This window comes from Wolffia australiana, chromosome 18, assembly GCF_029677425.1.
Source record: "Wolffia australiana isolate 7733 chromosome 18, ASM2967742v1".
Lineage (NCBI taxonomy): Eukaryota > Viridiplantae > Streptophyta > Magnoliopsida > Alismatales > Araceae > Wolffia > Wolffia australiana.
The window spans coordinates 7,998,908-8,017,132 of record NC_135852.1 but is presented as its reverse complement, the minus strand read 5'-3'; the positions used below and the strand labels follow the sequence as shown (position 1 = coordinate 8,017,132).

Below are 18,225 nucleotides of genomic sequence, written 5' to 3'. Positions count from 1 at the left end.
TAAGAAAGTTTTAATTATTATTGTTGCATAAATCTGAACCAAATTAAGCCAAATTCTGGTTTATCATGTTATCAAACCCAATGGGTCATCCTCATTAATGATAGCGCATTAGGAATTTCTATAAAAAACTTTTCGTATTTAAGATTCCCTCAAGGACTATTGGTTTTTGTGGGGTTCACCGACTATGCAAAATGGTGCAACAGAAACTGCCAAAATCAAATCAGATCGGACTATAAAAATTGCAGATGATCACATAAATTAATGTGGAACTAATTCTACTATCATTTTATCCCTGAAAATTACCTTGAAGAAATTTACTTGCCTGGACTCGATACATATCCACACAATCATTGCCATGACAGATGTCCTCATAAACTTCTTCAACCCTCCTTGAAGATCTAATTAATCTTCCTACCATCCATTTTCCCTATAAGAGGGAGGAATATGAGAAGGGGATATAACAGAGGGCTCCAAGATCTGGTTGTCATTAGCACCTAAAATGACTACTCCTCTATTTATATTCATTTGGATATTTTTATAAAGTTTTCATAACTCAAGTTTATACACCAACGCCCATAAAATGTGTGTGTGTGACCCTCTATGCCGATGTATCAATCTGCTCAATGAATTTAATGGCCCCTGTGTTGGAATTATATGTAAACTACAAGCCAATCACACAATACACGTGTCATTGAATGTTCATTTATACAACATATTCACTACAATGCATGTGTGATGCATATATTGCAGGCAACGACTAAGTGAATTATGATAGTATTTAAACCGTGATAGATAGTATTTAAACATGTATTCTAGATATTCATATTAAAAGGATAATCTAAGAATACATTAGAACACTTATAAAGAATAGCAATGTCATTCCTGCTTATATGATGAGTGGGGAAGGTAATAGTTTGATCTCTATCTGGTTTTATCAAAAACCCAAACATATACCTTAAGTTTGGCCCGGTCTCAGTCTCGATCAATTCTCATTCCAGTCTGGTCTTGGTCTGTTCAGGCTATCTTGTTAGTGCCAAGTCAATGCGAAAAGATTAATGTCAATATTAGAAAATATTATAAGTCAACTTGGTCATCATACTGCATTAAACTCTAGTGCTAAGTAGTTTTTGGTCTTGTATACTTGAGAGAAACAACCAAACTCATCAAAAAATTAAATAAAACCAGATATACCTCGTACATATCCATTTCCATTGATTCTAAGCAGGTTCTATTTATCTGCCTGAATGAAAATAGTATCAAGAGAGAGTGGAGAATAAAATGAGTAACAAAGTGATAAGAGAGAATGCATAAGAGAGTGAGAAAATGAGAGAATGAGAGAGGGAGAGAGCGTGAGAGTGAGAATGAAAGTGAAAAGGGTGAGAGAAGGTGAGAGCGAGAGATGAAGAGAGTTAAAAGGGGAGAGAGTGTGAGCTTGAGAAGGAATGAAAGAGGGGCAATGAGCGAGAGAGGGAGAGAGTGAGAGGGATTAAGCCGGTGAGAAAGAGAGAGAGTGTGAGTGTGAGAAGTAATGAAAGAGAGAGAGAGAGAGAGATAGACAATTGGGGGGGGGGGGGAGAGTGTGAGATTGAGAGGGAGAAACTGAGGATTAATGAGAGAGTATTATATTGGGAAGAAATATGAGAGATAAAGAGTGAGTGAGAGAGTGCAAAGAGTGACATAATGTGAGAGGGAGAGACTGTGAAAGTGAGAGAGTATGAGAGGGAGTGAATGACAGATTGTGAGTGTGAGGAATAAAAGAGGGAGAGAGGGAGAAAGGAAGAGATAGAGAAATATAGAGAGAAATCAAGATGAATAGACAATTATAGGAAGACAGAAACAAAGATAGATAGATCGATAGAGGGAGAGAGCTAGGAGGGGGAAATGGAGATAGAATGATAGAGAGAAATGGAGAGGAAGAAGAAGGGGGAAGTGAGATCTAATGACATAGAGAGAGAATGGAGGGATAAAAATAGATAAATTTACAAAGAGAGAGCAAGATTAACAGAGAAATGAATATAGGGAGAGAGGAATTATAGAGTTGGGCATTGGTATTGGCATGGATGGTGACGAGTGGTGGTGACAGCAAAGCAGGATGGAGATAGGTGTAAAAAGAGATCATGAGGGGACAAGAATGATGAGGGAGTTCTCTAAGTTCTCCGATCTACAATATTATAATAATATCAATAAAACATTAATTATTTTTATTATGGTTGGTCTTTGATTAGGTTTGACGTGTCAACAAAATTGGACCAAATATTTGGTAAATTTTAAAAAGACCAATAACCAGCCCGCTTTGGTCTAGTCTAACAAAACTTTGGTCAGATAGTTTGACCTTCCCTAATGATGAGATGGGAAATCTTGTGGCTGTTGGTGTGGAGACACTAAATTTTTGGACTTTGTTTCCTCGATATGGGTAAAACAACATGAATTAATGTAGTGAAAGACTTTGAACAGAATCAAGACAATATTAAAAAATTAATGATAAAACCACATTCACACAGATTGGATCCATGATTTGTTGGATCCTCCAGTCAGACATATTGATTTGCTCAAGTGTGCATCATGTAGGTAGGGAAAGACATGGTCTGACCGATCTTCTGTTAAACCAGACCAAACCAGACCATCGGTCAGCCTTTTTAGGGCTGACAAAACCATTTGGTATGGGTCTGGTTCGCACATATAACTGGACCGAGGACTGCTCGTCTATCAAATTTATTGATATTATATAATTTTTATTATGGATTATGGAGAGAGAGGAAAGGCTCATCAGGTTTTCATGTCATTCCTCTCCCCTCCAACAATCCATTCATTGGTCCATTCCTCGCACACCGGGCCACCACCGTTCGCCACCACCACTGCCACCACCATTCCCTGTCATCGCCGTCACTAGCCAACTAGGTAGGCCTCACCTAGGCTTACCCTTTCTTTCTCCCTATCTCCCCCTCTCTCTCCCTCACACCGTCCCCCTCTCTCCATCTCACAGTCTCATCCATCCTCTCCCACTTTCTGCCATTCCCACTTCCTCTCTCATTACCTCCCTCTCTCCCACTCTCATTCCCTCCCTCTCGCCCTCTCACCCTCTTGCTCACTCCCCTTCTCACGCTCTCCTTCTCTCACAATTTCATTACCTCCCTCTCACGCTCACCCTCTCATCTCTCCCCATTTCGCACTCTTCCTCTCTCCCCTTCTCCCCCTCGCAATATTTCCCTAACACCCTGACACACTCTCATTCCCTCTCTCCCCCTTCTCACGCTCTCCCCCCTCTCACACTCTCCCTCTCTCATGCTCTTCCTCTCTCACATTCTTACTCTCTCACACTCTCCCCCTCTCCCCCTCTCCCGCTCTCAGTCTCTCCCTAACACCCTCTCACACTCTCATTCCCACCCTCTCTGCTCTCCCTCCAATTCTTTCGCTCTCTTCCCCTTTCATGCTCTCCCTCTCTCAATGTCTCCAACTCTCCCTAAACCCTCTCATAATCTCACACTCTCCCTCTCCCCTCTTGTACCCCATGCATCTTTCACCCTCTCACTCTCATTCTCTCTTCTTCATGTCTCAACGTCTCACTCTCTCCCTCTCTTCCTCTATCTTCTCACTCTCTCCCTTTTGCACCCTATTTCGCTCACTACTCACTCTCCTAGTACCTCTCTTTCATTCCTTCTTGCACACACTTTTTCACCATATGAACTGTCATTCTTTCACTCTCTCCTCTCACTCTCACTGTAATTCTCACTCTTTAATTATCTCCATCTGACCACCAAGTAGAACAAAGAAAGCTAAGTAGGAGAAAGGGAGACCACTTTCAGTATAATACCCAAAAAATGTGAACATATTTATAATTTGATTAAAAATGCTTCCTAAAATTTTCTTTAATTATTTTTTGATACAAGCATTGACTTTCACGTTGATTAGTAAAGCTGATCAAACCGAGACCAGAACAGACCATACCAAGACTAGATTAAGATCAAGATTGGACCGAACTGTAACTGCAACTGCAACTGCAAAACCAAACTAGATTCATCTGACATCATACTAGATTAAAAACCTTTAAGTCTAGGTTTTTTTCTAAAACCAAAATGCAACTGGAAAATGTCCTTTGCTACAAGTAGGTGTAACCACCAAATCCCTAGCATGTTGAATCTCCTCCTTTGCTCTGATGATCCCTGTTCATGCCCCAACATCATCGTATGTCTTCTCGATAACATCAAGAATGAAGAGGAGCTATAGGGAAGAGGGAGAATAAGGGGAAGGAAAAAGTTCTGGCCTGGCTGAATTTTTTTCACAGAATTTCCTTATTTATACTAAGTGGTAATTGTTGTAACCCATAAACTTTAAGTATACCTTCTGGCGTCCAAAAGAACATTTGTGTGTAACCCACTAGGCATATGTATTAGTCTACTAAACGACTCCAATGGCCCCATACCCTTTAATTGTATTCTCAATCAATTCATCATATATGTTAAGTAATGATTTGATAATCATATCCTATTGATAGTTTTTTTTTTTAAAAAAAAACTATCGATAGGTCAAGTCTCCAGCCCGAGGGGTACCAAACTAAACCTCATATTCCAAAAGATACAAATGACTGTGTATCGCTACCTCGTGGAACCAATTTGTCATAGTTTATTGTGAAATTCGTCGTCCCCTTGATACTTCTAGAATGATGTAGGGTATGGTCAACTTTTCAACCCTAATTAGTCATCCAAGTTGGTACTGGTGTGTTTGTAAATCATCAAATAAATCTTCTATGATACTCCACTGCCATGGTGAAGGAGTTCATCACATCTTTTGCCCAGTTTTTTTCTCGTATAATGTTGAAGGTGGATAATTCCATATTTAATAAATCATCTTTTTGAAATTCTTTTTGCGCACAAACTAAGATTATTTAGCATTCCATGATTAGGAATTCATATGTTGGAGTCAAATAAAATTGTATGTCCGCAAAACCTATTTGGTCTGGCAGGTCTTCTAAGGAACACTTTCATAACCATGACGTAAATCAACCTGATTTATAGTTTGGTAAAATACCATTCAAGGATCTATTGAGATCAATTCAATGAACTCTTTTGACTAAAGACTGATGGATATTATGTGGTTGTCAAGCCAATCACACTACCATGTTTGTTTAAGTTCATTGAATAAAATATTTGCATTCATTATTATTATGTGTGATGTTTATATTGAAGTCCAAGAATATGTGCAATGACTTGGTGAATTATGATGATATCATAATACAGTGATCACTAGTCTTTAAACATGTATTCCAAAAATTCCTATTTGATGGATAATCGAGATGGACATCGGATTATCCGGATAGAATAACGTAGTTGATCCTACTTATACGATAAGTATAACTGATCCTGTGGCTATTAGCGTGGCAACATTAAGGACAGATAGTGGGTGATATTTGGGGTTCACTGAATTGATCCATACGAATCCCTGAATGGTATTATACCTAAACATCCATCAAGTTGATTCATGTCACGGTTCTATAACTGATCTATTGACCTAAGACACCAAGGACATATCGTGAATGGACGACTACATTTTGACTACGACTTACGAGCCTCTAATCATGGGATTCACATAAGTCATAGATCTGATGTAGTAAGAAACTTACAAAGATGATTGAGTGGTCAAGACAGGATCATCCGCCCTCAGTACAAGAGGAGATTGACTCAAGGAAGACGATGCAGAAAATTCTTGACCAGGGTAGTGAGGATATTGGAGAGGGCGTTCTCCAATGATCCACGTTATGCGTTAGTACTAATCGAATGACGAATTAGGGTTTGACAAGAAACCATACCCTAAGTTGGTCAAGAGTCTCGCACGAATGATGAATTATACATATGCGGTAACCGATGATGGTAAATGTTCCATGAGAGAGTTCAACACTACTCGGTATCTTCTAGAGCGCAAGGTGTAGCTTGGCACCAGACGGGCTAGAAACTTAACCTATCGATTGGGTTAAATCAATCCTTATTTAATTAATCTATATGTTGATATAGTTAATTAATAAGTTGGTCAATAATTGTTATTGGGCCACTAAAGTTATTGACTAGAATGATACATGGGCTTATAGGGTCATAAGGTCATAAGGGCATTGGTGGATATAAAGAGGGAAAAACCTTAAGTGAAATATAAGAGGGAAAGGGCTTTCATTTTAAGCACCCATGCAAGTCTGATTTGAGAGCCCCATCCACTTATCCACTCTCTTATCCACTCATCCAAGGAAGAGTGTCTTCATGGTGAGGAAATCTTCTAGATTTTCAACAAGAGTTGAAGAAGAAGATGTGGAGATCTAAGCGTTGAGTGATCGCGTGGATACTTCTCGAGGTTGGATGCATGAACGACTTCAGAACGATCTCAGAGCGGCAAAGTCAAGGGTGGAACAAGTTCCCCAAAAGGTACATTCAATGTTTTGTTTTAAACATCGATTGTGAATCAATCCACATGCTTCCGCATCCATGGAACATGTTTTCCATGGCCGAACCGAGGCATAGAACCCAAAAAAGACGACCTACTATTTATCATTAGTGTCGCTACTATTGGCTATGGGACTGGACATAGTCATTATACGAGTGGGACTAGATCATGTTGCTATATTTGAGTATTTTAATATCCTCAAGTTTGAATTGGATTATTTGGAACACTCTATGTGTTATGTATTATGATATCATACACAATTCACTAGGTTGGATCATGTATTCACTTACTTCATCATAAAAGTCACACATGTATTACAATGAATAGTTTGTATTAATGAACAATGAACAAGATGTGGAATGTGGGATTGGCTTGCCGACCATGTATGTTTCCATCAATCTCACATGGACGAAGGATAATCCATACATGGTAAGCGATGATGATAAAGGTTCCATAAGAGAGCCCAATCAAAACTCTATATCTTTTAGAGAGTGAGCTGTAGATTGGTATTCCATGGGCTGGAAACCAAAATTTATCAATTGGCAAAATCAATCCTTGATTGATTTTATAAATGTATTTTTAGTTAAAAAATAAGGTTGGCCAATAAATATTACCAAGGCATTAAATTTATCATCTATATTGATACACAGGCCTAAAGGATCACACTAATCGAATGATAGTTCTGATCTCAGTCTTATTGCTAAACCTATATCTGAACTTTGGTGCAGTCTTCTTTCATTCAAAAATGAGTTTGGTTTGGTAAAACCTATAAGCTCAAACACATTTTTATTAAAACCCATATTTAAGTATAAATATTGAAATCAAAATACTTATTAAATAATGAAAATATCAATTTAATAAGTAAATATTCCATCTTGTCATCGAATCACTATAGAATCAATGACAAAACTGTAATTTGACATATTTGTGTATATTTACATCTTATTTACATTTAAATCTGTATTCATATTTACATCTACATTTACATATATATATAAATTTCATTGCTTAAATATTTTCTAATCATAAATTTATGTATTTACATATTGATATATAATTACATATACATGTATTTACATATTTAAATATTTACACATTAAAGTATTTGCATATTTAGGTATTTACACTATTGTATTGATAAACATATTTATAACAAATAGTTTCAAGCAGAAATAAATGTTGTAATTGGTAGAAGGGCATTAGTCTTTTCTTGGATATCCCTGCTTTGAAGGTCAACCTTTACATATAATTATTTTTCCCTTCTTCAATTGTATTCCATTTTTCAGTTTGGTTTTCTCTCCATGCCAAAACTAGTACCAAATGTTTGGTAAACCCATGCATCATGTATCAACTACATCAATTTGGTCCAGTTATACTTATGTTTACTAAAAATTATTGAACCCTAGTCATGTGTAGAATACCTATGGACTTTGGCAGTTATGCTTAAGCTATTGGGATTTTGTGAAAAGTTATTAGCTCCAAAATAAATATATTTAGCGAGGGATATAAATTTTCAGCGCCCATGCCAGCGAGATATGGTAGACCTCTTGGTCTCCTTCCCTTCTCAAAGTCCCTCTCTTGTTGAGATGATGATTGTAAGAGCAGCTCTGATGTAACATGATAGACGTCGGGATCGCACAATTGGTGTTACACCACAGGGAGGGTGGGGGCAATCATGTTTGGCAGTGGAGATGTTAATGCGGGTGAAATGCAAATGATAATGTGACGATGAGATGAGAAGTATAAAACCTAGCGTTGAAGGACACCAACGACCACTAAGTCACGATAAGTGGGTCCTGGGAATGCCACTACGCTCTCGATGACCCGGACGACATATTGAAGTTCGACGGTGCGAGCACATCTACTGTCGTTAGTGTGTGCACCTTCGATGCGCCAACCAAGGTCGTACCAATAGAAATCTATCAGACTATACATTACTCCTATTTGTCACTACCATAACCACGACGTTGCAAAAATGATCGTAGCACTAAAAGAAATAATATAACACCAAAAGGGTAATTATGAGTGTACTAGTAGTGGTGGGGTACGAGGCGACGCGTGACTCAGCGACAGCGGTAGGCGCGCGGTGCGAAGAAGTGCGACTGTGGAGCAAGTAGGCGTGGCGGCGAAGGTAGGCATGCAGCGGGCGTGGTGGTAGGCGTTGCGGCGGGTGCAGGGTAAGAATGCCCAGGCGGACGCGCGAGCGAGCAGATTTGGCAGCATCGCCCCAGCCAGTTGGGGTGGCACTCTAGTGGGCGACAGGGTCTCCAGAGGGTCGCTGTGGTGCTCCGTGGTGGAGCACCACGGCGACGACAGTCCGCGCGCACTGGAGAACGACGCGTCAGCATCCTGTCGGCAGGCATATGACAAAGGTGCACAGTCGGGCATATTCAGGGGGGTGTGCGTCCGCAATATGATAGATGCGTGCAAGTGGGGTGCGTCGGCTGTGCGCCGGTAGATGCGAGTTGGCCACGCGATGGCAGTGCGACGACCACACGCAGCAGCACGTAGGTGGCCGCGCATTGACATCGCGATGGCGGGACTCGAGGATTGCACCGAGATGAGGCCGCAACCATGGGGCAGGTCGACAGATGGTGTGACGGCGGGGCCGGCTTGCGGCGCGGGAAACTCTCCGGTGAGCCAATGGTGACATTTGAAGCTCCAACAATGGGGGACAATGAGTTCCGTCCCAACGTTCGGTCATGAGGGTAATTTCATAATTACAATGTAAACCCTAAAAACATTGACTTAGAAAAAAAATCAACAATTACATTGTTTTCTCAATTTTGTTCTCTCTTTTGATGGGTACCCCTCCCCTTCTTATAGGGGGTAAATCTGGGCCTTCCCCCTTAGAAATAAAGGGGAGAAGGCCCAAATTTAGGGTCCTAGGGCCCCTAATAGGAGAAAGGCCCACAAACATGCCCACACATGGACCCACACATGCACAAACATGTAGGTCCATACAAAGGCCCAAACATGTGCAAATAAACACACACAAACACATACGAGGCCCACATACACAGCCTACAAAGCAAGGAAAAATAAGTGAAAGATAAAGTCAAACCTCTAGGGCCCATTGACTAGGCCGGATCTCGCACGTCAGCCCTCGCTTGACAAACTGGTTGAGACCGAGCCTTCTAGGCTAGATAGTCCCCCATCAAGCTCGATCTTTGATAAGGACTGAAGAAGATCAAGATTACATCCATCAGCATCAGTGATATGGATACGCCTTGAGGTCAGACACATGAACAGCTTAAAGAAACTCTTTCACAGAGCAACTCAAGTCAAGGGAGGAAGATAGGTTTGTATGGATCAATTCCATACAAGGTAATGAGATCATCTAGGTTTTTATGGATCAATTATGAATTGATCTCTATCTTCCTCTATGGTAAATTTGATTGCAAGCAATATTTCAAAGCCAAAGAACCCAACAATGGGAACAAGACCTTGGGCCACATAAAATTATAATCCAAAAATACTTATTAAAGAACATGGAAGGGTCCCCTGGCTTTATTCATTTATTGTTCTCTCTTCTCCCCCATTTCCTTTCTTTCTCAATACCCATTCACTTCCCTTAACCTTCAAGTGTGGATTATACCTCTCCTCCATTAGTTTTTAGGGATAACTTCTCTCATTGGACCCTAAAAACAAGACGATTAAAGTAGTTCCTAAAAAATGAGAGATCATCAAGGCCAAGTTGGTCCAGCCTAGCCTTCATCAATTGACTGAGGGGCTTAGAGTGGACACACTTTTCTTACTACTAGTTTGGGATTCGCACCAGCCTCATTTCTTATGAAAATTTTACTTTCTTATGCCATTTTCAAGAATTTTCATTCCACTTTCACCCATTTTTCAAAATCAATGTCTAAGTACTAATGATGTACCCATCATCTTTGTGGATCAACCTGGAATACCCATACACAAATTCCAATTCTATTTTATAATCAATGTCACAAAACATTTTCAAATTTTCATTTTGGGTTATCCTTACCAACTACATTATTTACACCAACACTTGTATATTTCCTTTTAGCAAGGCCTTCAAATGGCAATTTAAATTTTCAAACATCAAACCCTCTATCCCCCTTCATAATGGAAAAAATTGGAGGGACCTCAATTCCCTTTGATAAATATTACATTTAGTGCTAAGTTTTTCAGATATTAGTCAAACTTTTTTCTGACAAAGATATTGAAACTTGTTTTCTTTCTATGATATATTAAATTTCTTTAAAATTCATACCAATGGGACAGAGATAGATGAATTATCCATGTGTCAGTACTATTGTCTTATATTACCATATCACAAATTAGTTTTGGCATCATAAATATTTTAACAAATAGCAATATCCATTAAAAGAGATAGAAATTTTTATGCTTTGGTAAATTAAATTTTTTATCATAACTTAACATGCTTATGCACAAGAAAATGATAAGTTTTTTTTCCAATTTCACATATGAGAAATGGCTTGTTGTTTTCCTGATTTGTAGTTTCTACTGATGATTTATAATATAGATTTGTTTGTCGTCCAACAAAATCAAATTTGAATGTATATATTTGAGTATGTTCTTATCATATTACCCAACATTACCTGGCCCCACATTTCCTTGGATAATAGAATTATTGAGACTTATACTTCAGGCGCACAATAGTTATAAAATGAACATTTTTTTTCTATTTCCTAGTGTTAGAAATGGAACGCCTATAGTAGTGTGCAATTGAATCGTCTTCTTTAAAAGAATGAAATAAGACCCGATGTAACATTTTATGAAAAAAGAAAGAAGACGTCCCACTTTACTAGAATATATTTATACTAGTACTCAAATGATTTTCTAGCTACTATACTTTTTGTTCACAGAAAAGCCTTTCCATTCATTTTTCCTTTTTTTCACCATTTTGAAAACATTAAAATAATCTTCATATAAAAACCAACGTTCGGTATGACAGCATGGTGTAACGCCAATATCACCTGATCTATCATTCTTATTGCCAGGAATATAAGAAATAAACAATAGAGATCCAGGCCCTGCAAGGAGCACGGGACCTTGGCTCAAGTCACCTCAATTACAATCAAGAAGTGGGTTGAGCTGGTGTGGTTGGCATGGTAGCATGGTGTACAGCCAAAATCACACAGCACTCTAATTTCTATATTATCGTCGTCATCATCATCATCATCATCATCATCATCTTTCTATAATTATCATCCGGATAAGATTTGGGGGGTTGGTTAGTGGCCCAAGTCATCATCATCATCATCATCAGGAAACAGGCTGAGATGGTAATAAGTCTGCACAACCTCATCTCCACCACAATCATCATGGTCATCATCATCATCTCTCTCTCTCTATATATAGGCTTATAATTACCAAAAATGGCAAGAGAATAAACAATGGATGGATAAGGATAGTGTCAGGTGGATTGGGACTTGGCACAGGACAGGACATAATCATCTAGGAAGGAGGTGAGGTGGGAGTCATAGAGAGAGGGGTGGGCCCGGAAATGGTCAACGTGGGGGGAGGAGATGAAGTTGTGGGCTCTCACCTGGTGGCCGGCTTTACGCTGCGCCGCCATGAATGACTCCACTGAGCTGGCAGGGATAACCCTGTCTGAGCTGCTGTACACGTATAGCTGCGGGCACCTCGGCTGCTTTGACGATAGCACCTCGAACACATCCTCCAGTCTCCTGATCACCAGACACCAGTCAACAAGATGACCAGAAATCCTCAAGAAAGAGGGAGAAAGTAGTTTCTTTTTCTTTTTTTGTGTTGTTTTTCTATCTTTAGCATGAAAACCCCACATGAAAAAGGAAAGAAATCTTCAACATTTAACGACGGAATAAAAATGGGTAGCAGGAAGGCGGATATTTGATGGGTTGGAGAGGAGAATGGCTGTTCATTTTTCTTATCTGTTCACCAATGGAGATTACTAACAACTCGCGACTCTCCCCATAAAAACCCACAGGAAGAATAAAAGAAAGCTGTGAAATTTGATAGAAAATTAAAAAAAGGCAGCAAGATTGAAGATATTCCTATCTATTAATTATTCTTTCTTTTTTTTTTTGTTTTTGTTTCCCTATGTGTTCACCAGGGGGAGATTATTTGCGACTTGAAAACTCTCCATGAAAAGCCCACAGGAACAAAAGAAAGAAACTTGTGAAATTCAATCATAGAAAAGGGCAGCAGGAGGAGGATATTTAGTGGATTGGAGAGAAGAAAAACGGCAATTTTCTTTTGTTTCCCAATCAATTCGCCAAGGGGAGACTAGTAGCAACTCGAAAAACTCTCTCCAAGAAAACTGGCCAGACAAAGGTAAAATTTTCCAAAGTTCGACCCAAAAATGGAAAGAAAGGATGTTGGGAATAAGAAAGGGGGAGATTTTTTCTCTTACTTGTTTACCGTGGGGAGATTGAGAACAACTTTGAAGACTCTCTCTAAGAATTGAAGGAGAATGGCTTCACGCACAGAAGGCTCTGATGATGATCCCGTCACTGAGCTCTGCTTCTTCAGCATCGCCGCAGAGAATCCAGAGGCCCAAACCTGGAGAAATCAATGGGTGTCTTTTAGGGCCTGCAATGGATTATGATTTGGCATCCTGGATGATGATGACGAGTGCTCATCATCTTCATCATTCATCCACGGCCGAATGATGATGAAAATGGATGACAAATATATAAACCCAACTCTCTCTCTTCTCTCTCTCTCTCTCTCTCTCGACTTTCTCTTGGCATCCAGGTTGAAGATGGTGATGATGATGATGACGAGTCATAGTCGTCCAGATCATTTGCCCATGATTGCGATGAAAATCCACATAGATGACAAAGAATGATGACAAATTCATAATCGTCCTCCTACCTCACTATTGATGTTCATGCAGATTACCAGCAAAAGCTTGCTTACCTGAGGATCAGGTGCAGCCACAGGGGCTGAATCCACAATGCAGCACTTGATCTTATCCGCCATGGAGGGATCCTGCTTCAGAAAATTCTCCAGTATGACGCCATACCTGAAAAATACAAAAAAAAATGATCAAAGACTGGGTCAAAGTAAGATATTTAACGGGGATAAAGCTGATTCCTCCTGCTTACATTATCCAACCCGTGTTGCTAAACGTGTGGAAGATCAGATTCTTTCCATGACCTTCTTCCTCTGCCACGGACTCGGCGAGATGCCTGGACAGATCGCCGATTTCCTGCTGAGTCTTGTCAACGACGTTGTAGCTGATGATTTGATCCATGGGGAGAGTGAAAGTGACCACATGAAATCCTCTCGAAGTGTACCATTCTGCGTATTTCTTGAGATGCTTCTGCTTGGCCCCCAACCAACCCAGAATCACAACCACTGTCTGAGATCGGATTTTTCGGCTTCCCATTTTGTCTTTTTCTATATGACTCAATGGGTTTGGAAGGTGCCACCGGTACGAGACTTCTTCTGAGGATAAATTGGTGTTGTGATTGAGGTTTAGTACAGGTCGGGTTGCGGCAAAGGATGGGGGAAAGGAGGTAAACAGAGACTTGGGTCTGACTAGTTTGCTCAAATTAGAAGGCTGATCATGAAATTGCTGAGATAGATCCTGAGATCTGGATGATAACTTGGAAGGATAATTGAAGGAGAGGTTTGAGAGAGAGATATGGGGAACCCAAGAGCTGGGCAAATTCTCTGCATAACCAGAAGTTGTCTCCTCGGGTGCAGGGGAATCGAAGGCCGAGTCAATTGATCTGGTTTGGGTGAATATTTCAGGTAAATCAGAGGATACTGCGGCTATGGCAACAGCTGTGGCTGCTGATAGAGGGCGATGTAATATGCCCCCCAGTGAAGCCATCAATGTTTAATCGAAAAGGAAATAAGGCCGGATCAGCAACAATTAGTTGTTCTGAAGAGAAAATCGGACAAGACCCGTATCACAGAAAATTCTTCAAGATTACAGTCAGCCACTAAAGTATTTTAAAATTACAGCTCATCGTTCTGATTTTTGTCTCGGTCTTTAAACAGAAAATTCTCCCAAACTGGATTGCTATGGTCATCTTCAAATCCACCATTTAGGTATTCACAAGGCGTGATGAATAATGACAAATTCGTCATAGTCATCGTCCTTATATTTTGTGATGTGATCCATGGGTGGCTAGTATAGATGAAAAAAAATCACGTTTTAGATGGTAAAGACGATGATGATGACAAATCTGAGATACAGGATGACGATGTCGAGTCATTGCCATCGCAAATTTCCAATTCTTTCATCCCAATTCCAAAAGGAGAGCTAAACCCACACAAATTTCCTCAATTCCTACGGTATTTGCAACAAGAGGTACCAAAAGAAGTCGAAAAAAAAAACAAACCTGGGGGATATTAAATCCTCGAAATCAAGGAACAGCCCAGCAAGCGCCTGCCCTCTTCTTCCCTCCCCTTCGCGAGAAACTTCAACCAGCGAAACAAATCAAAGAGACGACCCCTATCGCTATTTAATTTCTGCTCCAATCTGGCATTTGCGGGAGAATCCCACTTTCAGAGCCATTATACTAGAATAAAATTCCAAAAATCGACAGAAATTGCAACAGAAGATGTAACACAAATCGAAATCTAACGTACCTGCGGGAGAAAAAAAATCCTCGAAATCAAAGAATTGCCTTCCACGCCTCCCCCTCCTCTTCCTTCTCGCTATGAACGTTGTCCAGAAACAAGCAAAATAAGAAGAGACAACCTGTATTTAACTAACGTTACAAAAATAAAAATAAAAATTTTAAAATAAAGAAACTACTGTTCCAAAATAAAAATGAAAAAATTTATGGCCCCAGAATAAAAATAAAAATAAATAAAATAGAAAATTATGTTCCTTTATTTAGTAATAATATAAAGGTTAAAAAATTACAATACAAAACAAAGAAAGGAAAGAATAAAACTTTTGCTCATATCAATGATAAAAAATAAAGAAAAGAAAGAATAAATTTATGTAGAGAAGTAAAAATAAAAATAAAGAAACAAAAAATTATTATAAAAAGAAAATAAAGAAAAGTTATGTTGAAAAGTAGAAGTAAAAAATAAAGAGAAAATTATTTTCCAAATAATTATAAAAAATAAAATAAAGGAAAAATAATTAATATGTTCCGCGTTTTCCAATTTGACGCCTTCTAGAAGATCCCTTGCGGAGGTCTAGAACGTGGGTCCTACACATGACGTGTCCCCACGCTGGAGATCTTAACACGCTTCCCAAGTAAAAATAACACATTAAAAAACGGTAAAATATTTAAGTTGAAATGCGAATCATTGCTATTTTTTACTTTCCCGAAGAAATATTCTTTGCATCATTATTTTAAATTTAGCGTTAAATATTTTTGTCTGAATTATGGATTTATAGAAAGCTCGTGTACTTGAGCTGGGCCCACATAAAGCACATTAGGCCCAAAAAGAGAAAGGGGATTATTTAATGCTAATTATTTAATGCGCATTAGGATGAATATTTGCATCATTTTCTTAAAATTCAATTAATTTTAAATTTAGCACTAAACCTTTTTGGCTGAATTATGGATAGTTAGAAAGTCAGTGTACTTGAACAAGGCCCAAAAGCCCACTGGGCCCAAAAAGAGAAGGGATTGTTAATGCAAAACATCGGTATTTTGTAAATTTTCTTATGATAGGATGAATATTTGCATCATTTTTAAATTTTGATTCATTTTTAATTTAGCATTAAACCTTTTTGACTGGATTATGGATATCTTGGTATTTTTAAACCTTTTACTATTAGTACGAATATTTGCATCATTATTTAAGTTTTATACGTTTGAAATTTGACATTAAACTTTTCTGTTGAATTATGGATATCTAGAAGCTCGCGTACTTGATCTAAGCCCATAGCAAAGCATGCAAGGCCCAAAAGAGATGGGGATAGTAATGTAAATCATTGGTATTTTGTAACTTTCCCAGTACTAGTACGAATGTTTCCATCATTATTAAAATTTTATGATTTTTTAATTGGTTGCTACACCTTTTTGGTTGAAATACTCATATCTTGAAGTTCATATACTTTATCTGGGCCCATAGAGAGTCTACTAGGGCCAAAAAGGAGAAGGGGCAAGTAATCGGAATATATTGTTCACTTTCTGAATACTAGTATTAATTCTTGCACAATATTGAAGTTTTCTAAATTTTCAAATTAGTATTAAAGCTTTTACACGAATTATTGACATCTATAAGTTTCTGTATTTGATCTGGACCCAAAGAAATCTCATGGGTCCAAAAAGAAAAGAGGATGATAATGTGAATCATCGTCACTTCTTAACTTTCCAAATATTAGTACAAATATTTGCATCACACTGAAGTTAATTCAAGTATTGAAGTTAAACTTTATTACTAAATTTTAAAAGTTAATATTAAACTTTTTTAATGTCTAGATGAATGATTCATGACACGTCAGAAAAGTCTTAAGACCTTCAATGAGGTTAAACTTCAAGTGATGATCACGTTCTAGAACATTCCTCTACATGAGAGATTTTCTAGAAGGCGCCATCTAAATTGAAAACTCAGATACTAATATCAAGTTTGTGAACTTGTAGATATCAGTAATTCAGCCAAAAATATTCAGTATTGAATGGTCAATTCAGAAAATTTTGATAATGATGAAAATATTCATACTAGTATCAGACTTGCCACGGAAGTTACAAAAATACAAATGCTTCACTAGCCCCCTCTCTTTTTGGACATAGTGCACTTACTATGGGCCTAGGTCGAGTACACGAGCTTTTGGATATCAATAATTCAGCCAAAAAGGGTTAATCTCGTATTGACAAATCATAAAATTTATATAATATCTAGAATCTCTATGGGCCCTCAATGGGCTATGATTACCATCATCTAACTGTAATTACCATTATCGTGTGCCCTCTATGGGCCAATTACAAGTCCCATCTCTTTATTAACATAGATAATCACAGATACTATTGTACTTTTATGTGCTTATTTTCATTGGAGTGGTCATAAATTCATGTTATTAAAGCTTAAAATGAATGATTACATATCTAGAACGAATAAAATGTATGATATTTTGACATAACTTTGTGTCATTAATTGCATAAATACAATAAATTTACAAGTCAGAAAATAACTGATGGCTTTACTATTTTTTTAAAATGAATCTGATTTTTCCAATTGTGTTACTTTTATGGATTTTTATAGCATTAAATTCATCAATAATTTATTTTAACAAATCAGAATTTAAGATGCAGAGCACACGTAGGAGATCGCCGGAGATGATTCGCGGACGTAAGATGCAGGGCAGCAGAGAGAAAAAACCTCCGCTGCCCTAGACGCCGATGTGGAAGATGCCCTAGGTCATCGCCCTAGGTTTTGATAACACTTTGAAGAAGATAAAATGGATAGAACTTAGTTACTTAGAAAGGAAGGGATACATGCCCTTATATAGGGCTGAGAGAGAGAGTATTAGAGATTTATCTATGTGGGATTAAGAGAGGGAACCCTTAGTGAGCTAAGGTCTAGTGGACCTAATAGGCCACACCATCTATTTCCCAATAATTTACAATGATTTTCAATTTAATTTATTAGATTCAATTTTATCCACCACGTGTCGCAGTCTATTGCACTTGGATTGCATTCAATGATTGGATTTAGCACATCATTACTGAAACAAACTATTAAAAACATTTATTATTATTTTTGGGTTCTAGGGGCCTAGCTCTGGATGAAGATTTCAAAATGATTCGCAGCGGAAGACTTGAGTGAAATAGAGCGACATCATTAAAATCATTAAACGAAGTACCTATGCACGGATCACATCCATGATTCCTTTGATGCTCGAAC

At 38.3% G+C, this 18,225-nt stretch overlaps 1 protein-coding gene across 1 annotated transcript; it reads right to left on the bottom strand.

Moving 5' to 3' along the window:
- Positions 1-11,375: 11,375 nt before the first annotated feature.
- Positions 11,376-15,107, bottom strand: LOC144714900 (alpha/beta-Hydrolases superfamily protein). The gene is made up of 6 exons (XM_078589703.1): positions 15,004-15,107; positions 14,754-14,893; positions 13,506-14,290; positions 13,318-13,423; positions 12,809-12,957; positions 11,376-12,104 (listed from the first exon to the last, which is right to left on the bottom strand). The coding sequence occupies exons 3-6, from the start codon at positions 14,237-14,239 to the stop codon at positions 11,831-11,833; spliced, it is 1,263 nt and encodes a 420-aa protein (XP_078445829.1). The 5' UTR covers positions 14,240-14,290; positions 14,754-14,893; positions 15,004-15,107; the 3' UTR covers positions 11,376-11,830.
- Between the last annotated feature and the right edge of the window lie 3,118 nt (positions 15,108-18,225).